Raw genomic sequence first — 19,940 nt, forward strand, 5'->3', positions numbered from 1 at the left:
ACCTAATTCACCTGTACCGCATGTCTTTGGACTGTGGAACCGGAGCACCCGGAGGAAACCTATGCAAACGCAGGGAGAACATGCAAACTCCACACAGAAACGCCAACTGAGCCGAAAATCGAACCAGCAACCCAGCGACCTTCTTGGTTTGAGGTAACAGCACTACCTACTGCACCATTTAATTTTTTGTCGCCCTTTTTTGTTTTTGTCATTTCATATTATATTAAAAACTCAGTAAAATGACAAACAATCTCTCTAAACTAACAGTTTGACTTTCAGTTTAGGTCCTTTATCATTAAAGGTATACAGTATTTTTTTCTGTTATTTTAAATTATATTCAAAACTCCGTAAAAATTACAAACAATATCTGTATATTAACAGCTTGACTGTTATTTCATGTATTATATCATTATTGACAAATTACAGCAAATTGTCTGTTTTAGGCAATAAAATTGCTGTATTTTTCCACTGTGTAAGTACATTTAAAATTATGTCAAATTAAAGTAATAAATTGTTATTATTAGTGAACCTCGTTATATTAAGGTTTTTGACAATATTTTTATTTTAATATTAAAATAAACTCTTATTCGTTTTACTTGTAAAGGTGTTTTTATATTTGAACTTATTTTTTTACTTTTTTGTATTTTTACATTTAAACGTTTTTTTGTGATATTGAAGCTTGCAGATTAATAAAACTTTTACTATATAATAGTTTTGTTTTGTCTCATTATTTTGGTGGTCAAAATGTTATCAATGTGTGTGGCAAGAGGACGTCAAGGTGTTGACATCAATTCGATATTCATTTTAAGGTGTTTTTTTAGGGCATGCTTGATGTCAATTTGATGTCGTTTCAACTTCAAGGTTCCCGCTGGAACCAGTTCATTTTTGTAAAGTGTCCCTTTAACAAACTCGTGTACACGCGTTTATTTTCTGAAAGACTTTGAAAACCAGTGTCTATGGACTGAAAGGTACCAATAACTTCCGTTTCCAGTCGCTGTCTCTGAGTTAAAGCAGAGCGCAGACAAACCAACGACAGTGGAGGAGAATGAGCCACTGGTTCTCCACGCGTGATGAGATGCCCACCCCTGCTTCACAGAAAGCCAACATGGTCCATCTGTCACTTCATACGTACCGTTGTTTGGCTGACAAAGGTGGACTGACTCCAGACCCGCAGAACTATCAGAATAACAACTTCGCTGTATCGAGTCCATGCTTGTTTTATTGTGGAATATTCAGCTCATCGTGAATGGTAAGAAACGCGCGTCCTCTCGTCAGCGTCCGCTCGCATCCGACTGTTTTCATCGGGGTTTCTTTAATGTTGTGTGTCCCTAATGTTTGATTTGAGACTTTAATATTGATATTACTAACTTCTAGACTGCAAATGAATTTAATTTAGCTTCCCTCAGAGCTTAGGGAAGAAGTTGTGTCAGCGGAGGCTGCGTGACAGAGGATGCTCTTAACAGAAGCGACCACATAAACAAGCTAGAGATCTGTAAACTGCTGTCAACAATAGGTGATATGAAGTTAGAGTAGCTACTTGATACAAAGTAGACTTGTTTGTGTTTTAAAAAATGTTAGGCTTGTTGAGAGTTTTGTGTATGATTCGTGATTGATTCAATTTTATCAATTTAAACTAATTAAAACAGTAGTTTGTTCCGCTTATCAGGTACGATTTGCATAGTAAATTATCTCTCTTAAACAAGACTAAATTGAATTGTCAGAAATTGATCATCAGACTGGTCATGTAAGCTAGTCTTTAAGAGGTTTTAAATGTTTTAGCAGTTTATATTTGCTAGAATACCAGTTTAACCAGGCTGTGAGACCATTTTAAACCAGCTAGCACCAGCTCACAACTTTAAATAAGCTAAAAAAAAAAACTGTTTGAGATTAAATAAACCTACTGAAGGAAATACATGCTATTAATGCAGGCTCCTCGCCCCCAGGCCACCTAAGATGTAAGTGACTTTTTTCTTCAGAAGAACATTAAAGGAAATTTGCAGCTGAAATCGCGATCCTTGGAGATTTATAAAATCCAAGTCAACGTATACCACCTCTTTGAGAGTCCAAAAGCATACTGTATACAGACAAAATGAAATTAATACCCTCAAGATACATCGAAGTTTTATGAAATGCGTGATACTGAACATTATTTAAAGCATTTATCCAGTCTCTGGAAAAAGTCCTGAGCAAATTTATCCTGATTTTGAGTATTATTTTCAGCATTTTTTACTTGCAAACCCTGCAAGAAAGCTATGGCTTAATGCACTATGGACGTTTTGATGGCTATTTATTGAGTGAGACTGTATTTATGCCTTTTTTGATATTATGGATTGGTCGCTCACATTAGTGTCTTGCCTGTAGCTGTATTGGCCATAAACACACATTAACCTTGAATAACACTGTGCCTCAAGGCAAACAGACTCATGGAGAGTGTTCAGACACAAAAGTAATAATTTTCATGTTCATTCAAACACCTTTGATTGATTGGTTAATTAATTATGCATGTCTCTCTGATGTTGCGCTAACACCTCAATAATAAATTTGCAAAGGAAAAAAGTATTTTGTAAAAAGGGATTTTTAAGATTTACAATGATGAAGACCTTGGTAAAACACAGATTTTGCATAATTATATCTGCAGGATTCAAATTAGTCTTCAAAATGTGGTGAATTGGAATTTTTGTGCTCTTAAGAATTCACATATTCATTCAGATGTTTAATTAATTCTCAAACTATCTATTGGGTGTAGAGAAAGAGCAACTGTTTCAACCTGTTTTGTCATGTAATGAGTTTTAAAAAATGAATTAATAAATTCACAGCAAGGTCAGGAGTCCCAGAGACAGAGAAAGAAATGTGACAGACAGGAATAGATATCAATTTTCTTCCAGTAGCACTCTCATGGATGATAGTACTGGTGCTCAATTGTGTTGGTCGATGTGGCTGGAGCGATTTTGTCAAATGGCACAGAAAGCTAATCGTAGCTCACAATGTGCACATTGATGGGAATACATTTTCCCCAACACTCCATATTCCCAATGTGGTAATCAGTTTGTTGAATGAGAAAGCAGAATGATAAGAGAGTTTATTGTAAGAGACAACCCTGAAAATCCTGTAAATGCTTTCAAAAGAGCTGCAGCCAATGATGCTTTCATGCTCGCGGTGATTGAAGAGAAAGAGAGACAGTTTTTACTGCAGTCTAGACACCAAAGTATATGTCAGATTTGATTCATTTTGTATTTCAAGAGCCACCATAATGTGTTCTTGACCTATTTCTTGTAAATAAAATGTAGTTATTGCTGAAAACATGGGTTGACCAACAGGAGGTTCAGAAAAGCACTGTAAAAAATAAATAAAAATATACCGTTTAAAAGCAGCATCTGTGATCGCCAGAATTTCACTGTTTAAAATAGGTCAGAAACTGAAGAGAAGTCTTCTAATTTCTATCATATTTAATCACTTTAAAGTGTTATTACACCAACTATTTGAAATACTACACCTTGCATCATTAGCCCCTTTCACGCAGTGATATTGGTAAATATCTGGAAAATTTCCCGAATTACTTTACCGGTCAATTAATAAAAAAAGTTGTTCAAACAACACAGACGTTCAGTAGTTTTTCTGGAAAAGACCATTTATACACATCCATTCCAAAATACCGTTAAATTCTGACATCATTAACCAGAAATGACCAATAAACGGCTGCGCTTGTATTTGTAAACATAGAAGGGGTCAGCCTTTTATTGATGTTTCACTTTTATTGAAAGCTTTAGCATTCATGCAGCTGATTTGTGAGACATCCAAAAGCAGAAATGCGAACCGCAGCTCAACGTTTACAGATTTGACTACATTACAAATTATGTGGATGGATAAGTAGTGCGGACAACTTAGATGCAAACATATGGAGGAACACTTTCACATGTCGAGATGTTCATAATGTGTCTGTGCTGGCACTCATAAGCTGCTTCATGTGCACACGCGTCAAGCAACGGAAGCAGAGCTTGAAGGTAAACAAACAGTGGTTTATCCAGCCTGATCTTACGAGGAAACTTAAGTATTTTACGTTTTGTCAGTTTGGTGGCTAAATCGTACGAATTCATATTCACGAGTTTAGTTGTTCAAAGTTGTACGACTTAAAAAAGGAGGCATGGCACCCAACCCCGCCCCTAAACCCAACCATCATTTGTGGGATGAGCAAATCGTACTAAATTTTAGGATTTATATTGAATTAATACGAATTAGCCATTAAATTTAACAGTTGGCATTAGGAAGGAACATAGAAACTATCAGATGTTATCTGACTAACATCTTGCAGCTAAATGTGTGTGGAAAAATATTCAAAGGCTTTTATTTTCATAGTGCGGATGTAAATATGTGTGAGTGTTATGATTGGCTGAAGTAGATGTCTCGCGTCAAGCAATTTTCCTTCTGCGTTCACACAGTGCAGCGGTACTTCTCTTTCTGGAAAATTGACAAAACAAATTTACTGGTATTTTCAAAAAGGGCCTGTTAACACATACCAGATCTGTATGCTAGTATTTCTTGTAATTTTCCGGAAAGGTCTGTATGTGTAAAAGGGGCTTTTGTTACACAGACAAAACCACACAGCAGAGAAACATACTGATATATAGCAGGCACACAGTGTCAGTCAAAAAAAAAAAAAGACATCATCATCGTGCACACACATGAAATTAATGCAATAAACATTTTTTGTAAAACATTAGATGTAACATTCAAATCAAATGTACATAATAACAACCATAATAACATCAACAAAAAGCATAAAAATGTAAGGAAACTTATCGTTAATCAGCTTAGAGATTTTTGCCATATCATTCCTGCCGCCACATGATGTCAACATGATGTCAGATTGACTTTGTACCCCAACGTTGTGGGGACGTTACATTTTGTTTGGAAATGAAAATCAGGTTGACCGAACACCAGCCCGACATCAATGTCCAACGTCTAACCTAAAATTAACCAAATATTAACGTCTAATGATGTTACAGCTTGACGTTGTGTGGACATTATCAATACCACATCTATTAGATGTTGGATTTTGGTTGCCATACCTGATGTACACTGTAAATGTTAGTATTTGACATCAGTATGACATTGGTTTAAGATGTTCGCTCAACGGTGGATTTTGGTCTCTTTCCAACACAACCTAAAATCAACCAAATATCAACGTCTAATCATGTTACAGCTTGACGTTGTGTGGACATTATTAATATGACGTCTATCAGACGTTGGATTTTGGTTGCCATACCTGACGTATACTGTAGATGTTAGTATTTGACATCAGTATGACATTGGTTTAAGATGTTCGCTCAATGTTGGATTTTGGTCACCTTCCAACACAACCTAAAATCAATCAAATATGAACATTATTTGATGTTGTTATTGGACGTCAAAACAATGTTATCCTGGCTAATGTTGGTCACCTGATGTCACAACCTAAATCTAACTCAAAATTAACATCTTATGATGTTGTGTGCCTGCTTGGATTTTTCTAAAATTTTTTATCTTAAAAACCACTATCGTTTTTTACAGTGAGCAGCTGACATGCCGATATTATATTAGCAACTCCAATATATGAAGATGCCAAAAACAAAAATTTTTCTTAAAATGAGCATTGTTTTCAGCCTCCTATGTTTATGTTCATTTATTTTACTTTAAAGGCAATAAAAAGAACGTATTCATCACCATTAAAGTAAAATTATTAAACACACAGGGGTCTAAGAAAAATGCTCATTTTAGAAAAAAAACTCAAATGGCATTTAGAGGTTTTTGCATCTAAACTCTTCATATATCGATCTACAGTATCTCCTGAATGACTGTTTTAGCATTTATCTGTGTTCAAGTGTCATCATATACAGACTTGCAGTTGTAGCTATTAAAAGGCACAGAGAAACCACCTCATTGAATGCTCAATTACCAAGCCAGTAAGAGCCTTTTCATGCAAAGTTCGAGGAACCCGAGGCAAGCGACATGCCTGTTCATTGATAAGGAGTGTGTGGAGCGTTCTATTGCTATATCAGTAAATTTAAGCTCTAATAATGCATTTGAAATTCGAAAAACGTCCATGCTACATATCTTTGAAAAGATTCTTGTTAATTTAAATGAACTGCACAAGAGAATATACAGCATGTGTACTTTTACCAATACCACAGACCGTATTTATTCAGGCCATAACTGCAGAAATCGTACTTGCGGCCATCAGTGGCAATTTTGTGCCACCTCTGATTGATGAAATTGTTGTTAAAGGCTGGCTCAAGAGACACATGTGGCAACATACATCACAGCTAAAATAGGCCCTGCATTATTTAAGATGGTATTTTTCAGCATTTGAAGAGAAATGAGACTGTGATGAGAGGCAGAGGACATGCTGCAGATATTGCATTTCTAATAGCAACTCTGAACTGAAAACTGCACAAGCAACACATTGATTTGGAGCAGGTCTGAGCAATTTGAATGTGGAAGTGGATTTTTAGCTGAGAAAAGACCAACTAGCTTGGGTTGCCATGTGTGACTAACTTGGAGATGGTATCCTTCAATATTTGGTAGAGGAACTGTTTTGAAACAACTGCAGATGGGCTGAGATGACTGATTATACCTCATTTGTCTTGGGCTTTCAGATCTTTGAAAAAAGCCTAAATGTTATTGCTGATATTCCGGCTAATAAATGTGTTTTTTTATATCTTAATATATTTAAATGACTTTTCAAACTTTATATTTTGACTACTTTGTACAGTAAGGAGTTGTTTTTGTCATTTTTATTGGTATTTTAATAGTATTAGGTGTGTCTGTATTTTTTTTTTACTTCAGTTTTAATTATTTTAATACATAAGTGTAATTAAATTGACCAATATTTTATTTATAGCTGAAAATAAAGTTGTTGTTGTTGTTTTTAAATGAAAAAAATCAAATAAATTTGATAATTTTTGTTTAGGCTGACTAAGATATCCCTAGAAAGAAAGAAAGATTAACTGATTAACATATAAAAAGTGTCAAAGTTTCACTTGCTGTTAAACAGTTGACTGTTAATTACTGTATTACAAATTACATGATTTCTGGATTACGTATTTTAGGTCATGCATACTGACTACTTTAGAAATGCATTTAAATAACTTATAGCTAATTTGTTCTGTTGATGTTGTTGTTTTTTTGTTTGTTTTTTTGGTTTGTTTTTATTCAGAATCTTGAATCATACTTAATTTTACATGACCGCTCTACATTGTGAATAATCCTGTTTAGAAAATTTTCACACAAATTGTGTGGATCTACTATAATCTGATTATGATTGTTTAAAAATGCAATCTGTATAAGGATTACATTTTTGGTGTCTGATTACATAATTCATATCACATGTTATAAATTCTTCCCCATTCTACTGTTTATTCCACAATAATAGCACAGAATATGAGACAAATGTTAGTGACCAAGTATAGACTTATTTAATCTCAAATTAAAAATGCTTCAATTTGGTTAACAATATTTTTCCTGATGTAAGAAATGAAATCAGAGACTCACGGATCAAGAAGAGGAACATACTTTAGCTTTTTCATCAACAAATCAAGCGACTTACATCATATTATTCTAAATAACAAAAATAGATACATTTTTGTGGTTTAAGCTAATGATTTCACAATTAATTAAGTAAGGAAAAGTGTGGTAATAAAACAAATTAGTCTGTTTAATGATTATGTTAATAACATAATGTTAATAAGCTTCCACAATAAAAATGCATAGATATTTACATATTTAATGTAAAATAAACAGCTGTAATATTTTTTGTTTGTAATATTTTAAATTAGATTATTTTAAGCCTGAAAAATGGGTAATTCCCTAAGGTATGAAAATTATTAAAGTATGGAAGAGTGTGGTAATAGAGCAAAGTAGCCTATTTTTTGATTGTGAGAAAATCTTTAATACAGCCCCATCTCATTATATACGCTTTAACATCTACAATGATAATGCATCTCAAATTAAGCACTCAGTGTAATGATCTCTCAAAAGCAAAGCAGACATTTCACCTATAGTTAAAGCAGACCTCTCCAAAGGTACTTGAATTAAAAGTTTAAAATTGATGTCCTTTTTAATGAAAAGCCTAATCCTTATCTAATACTACTTTCTTAATTAGATTTTTGTGTCTTGTTTCTAGTCCAAATATCCAAAAGTTCTTACATGAAGAAGCATTTTCAAGACAAGCAAAAAATATTGTCTTCTTTTCAGAAATAATATGCTAAAACTATTCTGATATAATCTTGCTTTTCCTTTTGACATAAGATTATTCTGCATACCACATTGGCAGATCATTTCACTTAATTTCAATACATTATATCTTAAAACAAAATGGTTTTGCTTGTTTAGAAAATGCTTCTTCATTTAAAATTGTTTAGATATTTGCACTAGAAACAAGACAAAAAATGTGCAAATTTGCAGTGCATATAAGAGTGCATGCTTTCCTTGTTGACAGAGCGAAGCATGTGACGGTGTGGGAGCAGTATGGAGTGCTCGTGGAAGACTCTGCTGCTGCTCGTGTGCACGTCATTAGGGGTTCAGTACACCGCTATCCGCTCCCTCCACGACTCCTTCAGCGGCCCCTGCCAAGACTCCACCCACTGCCAAGTACATCAGGGTAAAGGTGAGTCACCATCCTACAACAATTAATATGTGAGCTTCCATCAGAACAGAGCTGTCACTGGAAGAAAGGAACATTTCGAGATGAAAATTAGCGTTTTTCAGAAGTGATGAACCGAAAAATCTAAATTCCCTTGATGTTTTGAGATATTAGATGCCATTGTTCTATAAAAAATCCAGGAAGTTTCATTTTAAATGGAAACTAATCTTCCAAAATGTTGTGGAAAGTGCTTCTTTATTAAGCTTTATGAGATCAACACCTTCCTTTATGCCAGTGTTTCTCAACCAAGTTCCTGGAGGTCCACAAACACTGCATGTTTTGTCCTTTGTCTGTAACACCAATTAAAGGTCTTTAAGTCTCTGCTAATGAGCTGATTATCTGAATCTTGTGTGTTTGGTTAAGGAGACATGGAAAATGTGCAGAGCTGGTGGTCTTCCAGAAATGTGGTTGAGAAACACAGTTACACCACTGCTTTTTAGCTCTGCCCACTGATTTTGCACTGAAGTAACTGAATAACAAGGGCATTAAATAAGTCTATGCAGAAACTAAATGACCAAAAGACAAGAAGATTTTGCATAGTGCAATGTTATGTCTTCATTTGCATCTAGGGCCAAGTTCCAAACCGCATCAGTAAGAAGCCAGTCTTTTTCATTTAATTTTACAGTGAATTGGTTTCACAGTTTGATACAGGATGTTCAGAGCCAGGCTCGTGCGAGGGTTTTTTTTTTTTTTTTTTTTTTTTCAAAAAGTGGACCTTTTTACAATTATTCGCTTCATTTTCTATTTAATTATAACACTTAAGCACTATTTTAGCTAGTTAAGCTTGTTGGATGTTCAACAGCTGCTTATTGGACTCATGAAAAATAATTTTTGCATTGGCTAAAACTGATTAGCTGAAGTCACACCGAAGTGACAGCAAACAGAGGGTTCTGCTTGATGTTAAAGTCTTTTTCGATGGGTTATTTTCACAATTATTATGGTATAGCAATCAAAACTGGACAAATAAGCTCATGTATGGGACCAGTTTTGGAATTTTGAACCACCTGAACCCCTCTGGCTACGAGCCTGAGAATGATAATTCCTTTAATTTAGATCTGGGAGCAATGTCGCACCACACCAGCAAGTCACTGTTTTTATTACACCTCACTCAACAATCTACAATCTAAAAAAGGGGTGTCACAGTGCTGCAGTGGGTAGCATGATCGCCTCACAGCAAGAAGGTTGCTGGTTCGAAACCCGGCTGAGTCAGTTGGCATTTCTGTCTGGAGTTTGCATGTTCTCCCCATATTCGCGTGGGTTTAATCTAGGTGCTCCGCTTTCCCCCACAGTCCAAAGACATGGGGATATAGGTGAATTGAATAAGCTAAATTGACCGTAGTGTATGTATGTGAATGCAAGAGTATATGGGTGTTTCCCAGTGTTGGGTTGCAGCTGGAAGGGTATCCGCTGTGTAAAACATATGCTGGATAAGTTCATTCTGCTGTGGCGACCCCCGATTAATAAAGGGAATAAGCCGAAAAGATAATGAATGAATGATACGATCGAAAAATAAGTATTGTACAGTAAATTGAAATTAAATAAATAAAGCAGTGAGATTTGGTTAGAAGACTAGTTGGTTAGAGTCTTGTGTTTACCTTCAGAATCCAAACTATAACGGTAACTGTAAAGATGAGCTACTGCAAGGACAGTGATGCTCTGTTTATTACAAGTGATGCTGTTTTGTTGTAAGTTGCTTTAAATGCTCAAGGTCTACAGGATGGGAAAAAATGGTCTAACAATCCAGAAATATTCCAACAATATTCTTCATACGTGCTGTTAGAGTTGTGGTGGGGTTGCTTTTCTTTTATAGAATGTTTTATAAAACATTACTGTTAATGTCATAGTTATAATCTTTAGTGTGAATAAAACTTTGCAGCCTTTAAATATACACTACCTGACGAAAGTCTTGTCGCCTATCCAAGTTTTAGGAACAAAAAATAATAACTTGACTTCTAGTTGATGATTTGGTATCACAAGTGGCTTATATGAAAGGCAAAGGCCTCTCGGTTATGTTTATTTTACCAAAATAAAATGTAATCATGCCTTGATTTTTAATTATTTAATTAGGACAGTAAGGTCTGACTTTGCTGAGACAAAAGACTTGTCACTTATAATGTAAAGTATAGAATATAAAGTCATGGTGCAGTGGAAACAGAATTAATATTGTGTATGACTCCCATGAGCTTGGAAGACTGCATCCATACATCTCTGCAATGACTCAAATAACTGATTAATAAAGTCATCTGGAATGACAAAGAAAGCTTTCATGCAGGACTCATCCAGATCATCAAGAACATTTAGATTCATCTTCAATGCCTCCTCCTTTATTTTACCCCAAACATGCTCAGTAATGTTCATGTCTGGTGACTGGGCTGGCTAATCCTGGAGCACCTTGACTTTCTTTGCTTTTAGAAACTTTGATGTGGAGGCTGAAGTATGAGAAGGAGCGCTATCCTGCTGAAGAACTTGTCCTCTTCTGTGGTTTGTGGTCTTGATACCTCAGGCTGTTGATGTTGCCATCCACTCTGCAGATCTCTTGCACACCTCCATACAGAATGTAACCCCAAACCATGATTTTTCCTTCACCAAACGACTGATTTCTGCGAGAATCCTGGGCCCATGTGGGTCTTCTGCAGTATTTGTGATGATTGGGACGCAGCTCAACAGATGATTCATCGAAAAAATCTACCATCTTCCACTTTTCCAAATGATCAACCAGAAATCCAGTTATTGTTGCCCTTACAACTGAAATTAACGACAAGATTTTGTCAGGTAGTGTAGTTTCTTCCCTAAACTTTACAGCATTTTTAGAGCCTCAATTCTGTATAGCAGCAATAACCAATCTATTGATGTGCAGTCAGTTTCATCTGCATTCAAGTCCATATGCCAGGCTGCATTTTTAGGCACAGTTTAAGCCCTCCATTAAATTATAGTTTGCATAGAGACTCAAATTTAATTATAATTCATGTTTGGTTATGGATGTAGCTTTAGCTGTTTTTCTTTTTTTTTTTTGACAAGAACATTCTGGAGGATCTAAATGACATTATCTCTATAGGCTTATCACTCTCAGGTCATCACTTCTTTAATAAGCGAGTTTGTATGGAAAGAAATGAAAAGAGAACCTGTAGAAATGCAACCCAGAAATTCCCTCATCATCCGCTGCAAAGGAACGAGTGATGGAATATCAATAATTAATTCTACAATTATCTCATCATTAATCTGCTGTATTATGTCCTCACGGACCAGCTGTTTGCACTTCCAGCAAGCGTCGACTCGCACAACCTAATGTGCCACGCGCAATCAGTCTTTCATCAGCCGTAATTACAAGCGTTATCAGTCTCTCCCACCCTCCTGCTATATATAGTAATTGTTCATTTTGAGCGAAAGTCCCATAATCTTTTTTTTGTATGTGCAGTATGTGGATTGTTCATTTTTCAGTTTTATGTATTTCCCCAAAACGGTGAAATGATTACCACCACAAGAGGAAGCAATCCAGATCTTCAAAACAGCACTATTGTTGCTGCGCATTCCCTCTCAGCAGGGAGAAAAGGCTTCTGAATTGTGTTGGACTTTAATAAAGAGTTAGTTAAGATTGTACTCTGTTTTTCCCCTTAACTAAAGCTCCAGGTATTTCTTACCCAAATAACTGATTGATTAAAGATGAAGCTGAACTAATTGGGTCTTCTGTGGCCTTATAATGTCCTCTGTGGTTTCAGAGTGCCGTATTATCTCAATTTCTCTACTTCTCTTCCCCAGAGCAAAGATGGAAATCTCTGTGCGATGACAGCCGTGTCCTTGCAGAAACTAGTGGTGCTGCAGCTCGGAAGCACATCCTTCTGTTTGCACAAACCCGCAGTGGCTCCTCATTTACTGGACAGCTTTTTAATCAACATCCAGGCATATTTTACCTTTTTGAGCCTCTTTATCACGTGCAGCAGGCTTTCACCAATTCTAGTAGCCGCCTGCAAAGGGCTCTGGATGGTAGAGCTCTTCTGGGAGCCTACCGAGACCTTCTACTCAATCTCTACAACTGTGATTTCAGCTTCCTGGAAAGTTACATTCGTCCCGAACCACAGGATCACATGACCGGGGCCTTTTTCCGCCGTAGCTCCAGCCATGCCCTGTGCATGACACCTGTCTGCCCGGAGGGTAGTGAGGAGATTCAAGCAGGCCAGCCAGATGAAACCTGGTGCCCTAAAAAGTGTCAAGCCTTGAACCTCACCATAGCCTCTCAAGCTTGTCAAGATCGAAACCATGTGGCCATTAAAACGGTTCGTATCCCAGAAATTGGTGACTTACGTACTCTGTCAGAAGACCCACGTTTAGATTTGCGTATCATCCATTTGGTGAGAGACCCCCGTGCCATTCTTGCTTCCCGAATGACTGCTTTTGCCAGCAAATTCAGGGCTTGGAAGATCTGGAACGCCACTGGGCGTCAACCACGGTATGTGGACCTGACACAAATAACAAGAACCTGCAAAGATATCGAGTATTCTGTGGAAACCGGCCTCCTGAAACCAACATGGCTGAGAGGGAGGTATCTATTGGTGCGATATGAAGACCTGGCCTTGAATCCTGAAGAAAAGGCAAAGGAGATATACAGATTTCTAGGCCTTGACCTACATCAAAGAGTCCTCAAATGGATTGTTGATAACACCAATAGCAGTGTCCCATCTTCTTCAGAGTGGAACTATAAGTACTCCACCACAAGAGACTCTAAAGCTACAGCACAGAGCTGGAGAGTGCATCTAAACTTTGACATTGTTAAGACTGTTCAGTCTCTGTGTAACAGAACTCTTGCCCTACTTGGCTATAAACTTGTCCAGTCTGTAGATGAACTGAGGAATATAACAAAAAGTCTAATGGAGACAAGTGTGTAGTGAAGTAACTTTTAAGTGAACCACTAATTCAGCTGGAAGACACATTTATCCAAAGCAACTTACACTGCATTCAGTGTAAATGTATTGGAGGCCAGCTAGTGAGAGCTGTGTGAGTAAACGTTACTCCCCTGATCTCAAGAGGCACTCCAGTAAAAGATACTAGAGGGTGTGTCCTTGAGTATGTAGCATTGCATTGGTGCCGTGACCCAGATAAAAGTGAGGTTTAAGGGACAGGTAAAATAGATGTCAGCTAGTGAGAGCTATGCAAGTAAACCTCACTCCAGATCAAATCCTGCTTACAATGGGTTGATAAATAATTTGGGAGGTGTCATTGGTGCCGTGACTTGAATGGAAGTTTAGGTGATTATTGTAACAGAGGTCAGCTAATGTGACAAAGTAAACGTCACAAATGCAAACTCAGTAAATGTTAGAGGCAGTGGTCTGAAGCGTACTTTTATGTCTCCCATGCTGGAATGACCCGTTTTAACTCCACACTAAGTGGCTTGTGCAGAACTGGAGGCTTTACATATACATTCAATTAAGGAGAAGTCTCAACAAAATATATTTGTTACATGACATTGTGTTAATAGCTTTTTATATTTTCACTTTGTTTTTATCACTTGCAAATCAGTTATTAAGGCTTTAGAAAAACAATATTATGGATGCTACTTTGGGGAATACTTAGAAAAATAATATGGTCATGATTATAATGCTTGGTTACTTTTGCTTAAAACAGGTATATACAATCCCAATCCTTTAGAGTTTAACTGCCACTCACTTGGCCGGATGTTTCTAGTAAGTATCAAGCCCAGAGTATACTTTTGTCATTCTTGTTTCACGACAGTTCACGCACTGTCCTTGATGACACAATTGTCATCACTAGGAATGTCCTCAGATGTCCTCAGGTGCAGAAATGTTGAAAAATTCTTTGTCAAACCAGCCCATCTACATTCTTTAGCAGTTGAATATACATTAAAGCGATGCTGTGTTTAATTAGGGTTGGAGCTAAACTCTGACCTTTGGCACGCGAGACGGGACCCTTCAAGAACTGGTTTGCATACTCAATCAAAAAAGTCAAAAAATTTTGATTTCCATCATTCCTCAAAGTATATTGGCTTTCACAGAAAAAATTAAAGTCATACCCTTTGGAATGACTTTAGAAAAAACAAATGATGAGAGGAATTCTTTTTTCTTGGGGGGGGGATTTTCCTTTAAACATCTTTGCAATTTGTAATCATTTGCAATTAAACATTCATGACCACCATTTTTAGCCTGTAAATGTGCATTGATGTGACCAAAGACTCACTAGCTACAAAAGCACAGCACGCTTGCCCATGACAAACACGCCAGAACTGGCCAACTGACCAAATGAAGAGCATGTATTATCTGGACAAGCACTTAAATGGCCTTAAGTATGAATGTTAATCAGTGAATATGTCCTTACAACATCATAACGAATCAAGCAGACACCTAAATTGACACTCGCTGCTTTTGAAAAGCCCCCTTTCTTGTTAAAGTCAAGTATATAATGAAATCAACTCAACACGGAAGTTTGTGTTCAGTTTAAATCTCTGGCAGACAGCTCAATGTGCTTCCATTCACTGAAGTTGTCAAATTATTTTTTAAAAGCCCCAGCTTCAGAAATTATCTCTCTATCTGATGGCATTTGGGAATTTGCTAGTCAGAGTTAGTAATTAATTCAGTGACTCTTCTGGGAGCCTACCGAGACCTTCTACTTAATCTCTGCAACTGTGATTTCAGCTTCCTGGAAAGTTATATTCGTCCCGAACCACAGAATCAAATGACTGGATCATTTCTCCACCATAGCTTCAGCCATGCCCTGTGCAGGACACCTGTCTGTCAATAGGGTAGCGAGAAGATTCAAGCAGGCCAACTAGATGAAACCTGGTCCCCCAAAAAGTGCTAAGCCTCAAACCTCACTATATCCTCTCAGGCTTGTCAAGATCAAAACTATGTGGCCATTAAAACAGATCGTATCCCAGAAATTGGTAAGTTGCTTACTTTGTGAAAAGACCTACGCTTTATGACAAGCATGCCAGAACTGGTCAATTGGCCAAATGAAGAGCGTGTATCATCTGGACAAGCACTTAAATAGCCTTAAGTATGAATGTTAATCAGTGAATATGTCCTTACAACATCATCAAGAATCAAGCAGACACCTACATTGAATGAAATGACACTCGCTGCTATTGAAAAGCCTTGTTAAAGTCAAGTCTCTAATAAAATCAACTCGGCACGTAAGGTCGTGTTCAGTTTAAATCTCTGGCAGACAGCTCAATGTGCTTCCATTCCACTAAAGTCGTCAAATTATTTTTTAGAAGCCCCAACTTTCTTGAACAGAAATTATCTCTCTATCTGATGGCATTTGGGAATTTGCGAGTCAGATTCAGTGATTAATTCAGTGACTTTTCTGGGAACCTACAGAGACCTTGTACTCAATCTCTGCAACTGTGATTTTATCTTCCTGGAAAGTTACATTCGTCCCGAACCACAGGATCACATGACCGGGGCCTTTTTCCTCCATAGCTTCAGCCATGCCCTGTGCATGACAACTGTTTGCTAGAAGGGTAGTGAGGAGATTCAAGCTGGCCAACCAGATGAAACCTGGTGCCCCAAAAAGTGCCAAGCCTTGAACCTCACTATAGCCTCTCAGGTTTGTCAAGATCGAAACCATGTGGTCATTTAAAGAGTTAGTATCCCTGAAATTGGTGATTTGCATACTTTGTCAGAAGACCCACGCTTCACAACAAATATGCCAGAACTGGCCAATTGGCCAAATGAAGAGCATGTAACATCTGGACAAGCACTTAAATGGCCTTAAGTATGAATGTTAATCAGTGAATATGTATTTACAACATCATAACGAATCAAGCAGACACTTAAATTGACTGAAATGTCACTCGCTGATATTGAAAAGCCCCCTTCCTTGTTCTTCTTAAAAGCAAGTCCCTAATGAAGTCAACTCGGCACAGAAGGTCATGTTCAGTTTAAATCTCTGGCAGACAGCTCAATGTGCTTCCATCCACTGAAGTTGTCAAATTATTTTTTAGAAGCCCCAGCTTCAGAAATTATCTCTCTATCTGATGACATTTGGGAATTTGTGAGTCAGAGACAGTGATTAATTCTAAGTGCAGTGTCAACACTGGGGAAAGCACTTTTGAGCTGTGGAGCCACTTTGCTATTTGTTGATAACAAATATGAAACTATACAAATCAAAATCCTCGTTTAATTATTATGCTATCTCTTATTTACAGAGCCCCCTTGAGGTTGAGCCTTTGCCTGCAGCCTATTTGATCCCTTGGGTTAGTGTGACTCTGCTAATTACTGTTTTGGTTCATATCATGGATTAAAATTCTAAGTCCATGAACACATCATATTTCTGAAGCCAGGGATCAAATACCTGCTGATATTTAATGAAAATGACATTGCATACATGTGTTCTTTTGAGAATAGAAATATAAGACTTGAGAAAATTGTACCAATGTTTAGCCTTAAATATTCTTGAATTTCAGGATGTCTTGTGTTGTTGTTGTTGTTGTTGCAGTTGTACTGTTAATACATTAAGTAATTTATTCATTATATGTGAATCATGCCTTTAAACAAACACTTTTACATATTCTAAATATGCTGTGTAAATTAACTGTTCCTCATCTCAGGTATATGATGATTAAATGCAATTGTTCAGCCACACTGCCAATTTATAAATATGCAGAGAAAAGAGGAAAACTGAAATAAATGATTGCTTCTTACCTTTATTTTGCTTCACTGGTTCACACTCATGAGAATAAATAAAGGATTTTCACTGGTATTGAGGGTTCCATAAAGAATCTTTCACATCCATGGAATGTTTTTCTTCAAAAAAAAGTCTTTGGAACACATAGATATACAATAGATATTGCTTACGAGCATGCGTCAATACCGCCGCCACATTTGTACAGTGCTCCCAGAACAAATGTCATAGAACTGCACTAGTTAAGACTAAAGTCAATCTAAAGATGCTGGACTTTTGCTCTTCGTACAGGTTTAGTTTTTTACAATTTTGTATGTAACAGACTTTTTAAGGCAAATTAACATTAACCTGCACTAAATTCTAGGCTTATGCTAGTTTTATTTAATAAAATTACCAAACAATGTAAATGAAATATGACAAGACGCTGCGGTGCCAGAAACTTGTACTATTGTTGCTAAGTAAAGTATTGGCTAGTTTTTAAAGTAACTTATTAGGGTGCCTGATAAAATAACAATGCCTGCGCCCCAATGTGCAAACTGTCCACCCTAAATTATTGAATATTACAAATGTAATATGCTATTTAGATCAGAAAGGTAGATATGTACATTAAGATGCAGGGATATCGATGGTTCAAACGAATAGTTCATAACGAAGATTAATTCACAAACGAATCGCTCCCTCTGTTAGAATTAGAAGTGAAAGCAGGAGAAGGGGTGTGCTTCAGGACAAGGATTAAATCAAATTTAACAGGGAGGGAGGATAATATATTTCAATGCACACAAACACACGCTCTTTGTCCGTGAAATCACTTATGGATTGATGTGAAAAACTGATGTAAAATTAAAATTTTCATAAATAAAAAAAATTATGTGCGTAATGACCACCGGGAAAATTCCCGATCATAGATATATACATATGTTTATATATCTATGGCTCTGGATGGCCAGTCCTCAGCACCTTGGTTCCACAATTATTTCAAAGGAGTGCAACCCTGTACAAAATTGGCGACTCTGTTGACCCATTCCTTCCAATAGACAACAATGTAGGCAACATCTAAAGCAAATATCTATGTTTAGAACATAACTGTATATTAGACACTATGCAACTGGAGAAGCATGATGTATTAATGTTTATTTATGCGTATGTAAGTTTCCAGTGTAATACACATAAACACACTGACCTGCCTTTAGATGAATAATTATTAATGTGTGATGATAAACAACATAATAAGGTGTTTGCAGCTTCAACCGTATGCTGTTTTATGGTCTGCTATTCTCATCAGTTTTTTTTTTTTTCATATAAATAATTTTCTTGTGGTACTTGACATTTATGGTGTTCTGCTGAGGCTGAAGTACTGATCATCTTTTCAATTTCAGCAGTCCAGCTTCAGCTTGAAAATAAACGTGATTACTAAGGGATATGGCCATGCTTCAGACTTCCTTTTATCAGTTCTTTGTTTTCAAAGGCAGTCTGAGCTAAGGCTCCATTAACAAAATAATGGATGATAAGCTTTGGATTGATCATAGGAGCATAAATATATTATAAGAATAAATAAATGAATCTATCTAAATAAAGTAATATAATCTATATTTGTATGTTTTATCATATCAGTGTTTCTAAAAACAACAAGTTTATTCATCTGTCAAACACTAACTCTATCTATCTCTCTATCTCTCTATCTATCTATCTATCTATCTATCTATCTATCTATCTATCTATCTATCTATCTATCTATCTATCTATCTATCTATCTATCTATCTATCTATCTATCTATCTATCTATCTATCTGTCTCTCTGTCTGTCTGTCTATCTATCTGGTTAATTTATCTGTCAAACACTAACTAAATCATTTAAACATCCATCCATCCATCCATCGTGGTTTATTCATCTGTCAAACAATAACTAAATTAATTATCTATCTATCTATCTATCTATCTATCTATCTATCTATCTATCTATCTATCTATCTATCTATCTATCTATCTATCTATCTATCTATCTATCTATCTATCTATCTATCTATCTATCTATCTATCTATCATTTTTCTGTCTTATTCATCTGTTAAACAATATCTATCTATCTATCTATCTATCTATCTATCTATCTATCTATCTATCTATCTATCTATCTATCTATCTATCTATCTATCTATCTATCTATCTATCTATCTATCTATCCATCCATCCATCCATCCATCCATCCATCCATCCATCCATCTGTCTTTCGCGGCATTCTGGTCGAGAAATGATTCAGATGAATCGTTTGCGTAAGTGAACCGATTGATTCAGTATGATTCAGACAGCATACGACAGAATAACAGCAACAGGAATACTACAGGTTAGTCGTTTTTACGGTGATATTCCCTCAGCTTTCTGTGTTTAAAGTATTGTGTGCAATAATATGCGGTCAAACTGCGTTATGTCAATTGCTAAAGTTTTGATCAATTAGGACTAACCTAAAACGCGAGCTGTTTTTAAGAAAGACTCAAGCTAATCTATCAAACTATGTACAGTTGTACATTTATTAGTCGCTATTTTATTAGTAAGTTACTCTACTAATAAAGTGTGAGATGAATATTTCTCATTTCGTAACGGTGCAGTGCTACTTTCAGCTTTGGATAAGGGATAAAC

General features: G+C 36.4%; 1 protein-coding gene across 2 annotated transcripts; it reads left to right on the forward strand.

Annotated features, from left to right (window-relative positions):
- Positions 1 to 1,034: 1,034 nt before the first annotated feature.
- si:ch73-62b13.1 lies at positions 1,035 to 18,726 on the forward strand. 2 transcript variants are annotated; one of them, XM_009293490.4, is made up of 3 exons: positions 1,035 to 1,249; positions 8,474 to 8,641; positions 12,434 to 18,726. In XM_009293490.4, the coding sequence occupies exons 2-3, from the start codon at positions 8,503 to 8,505 to the stop codon at positions 13,555 to 13,557; spliced, it is 1,263 nt and encodes a 420-aa protein (XP_009291765.1). In that variant the 5' UTR covers positions 1,035 to 1,249; positions 8,474 to 8,502; the 3' UTR covers positions 13,558 to 18,726.
- The last annotated feature ends 1,214 nt before the right edge of the window (positions 18,727 to 19,940 follow it).

Source organism: Danio rerio, chromosome 18 (genome assembly GCF_049306965.1).
Source record: "Danio rerio strain Tuebingen ecotype United States chromosome 18, GRCz12tu, whole genome shotgun sequence".
Taxonomy (NCBI): domain Eukaryota; kingdom Metazoa; phylum Chordata; class Actinopteri; order Cypriniformes; family Danionidae; genus Danio; species Danio rerio.

Excerpts from the sequence above, each read along its gene's own strand:
- si:ch73-62b13.1 (XM_009293490.4), top strand. The coding sequence starts at position 8,503 with ATGGAGTGCTCGTGGAAGACTCTGCTGCTGCTCGTGTGCACGTCATTA. Across the intron at positions 8,642-12,433 it reads CCAAGTACATCAGGGTAAAG|AGCAAAGATGGAAATCTCTG; the intron begins GTGAGTCACCAT and ends TCTCTTCCCCAG.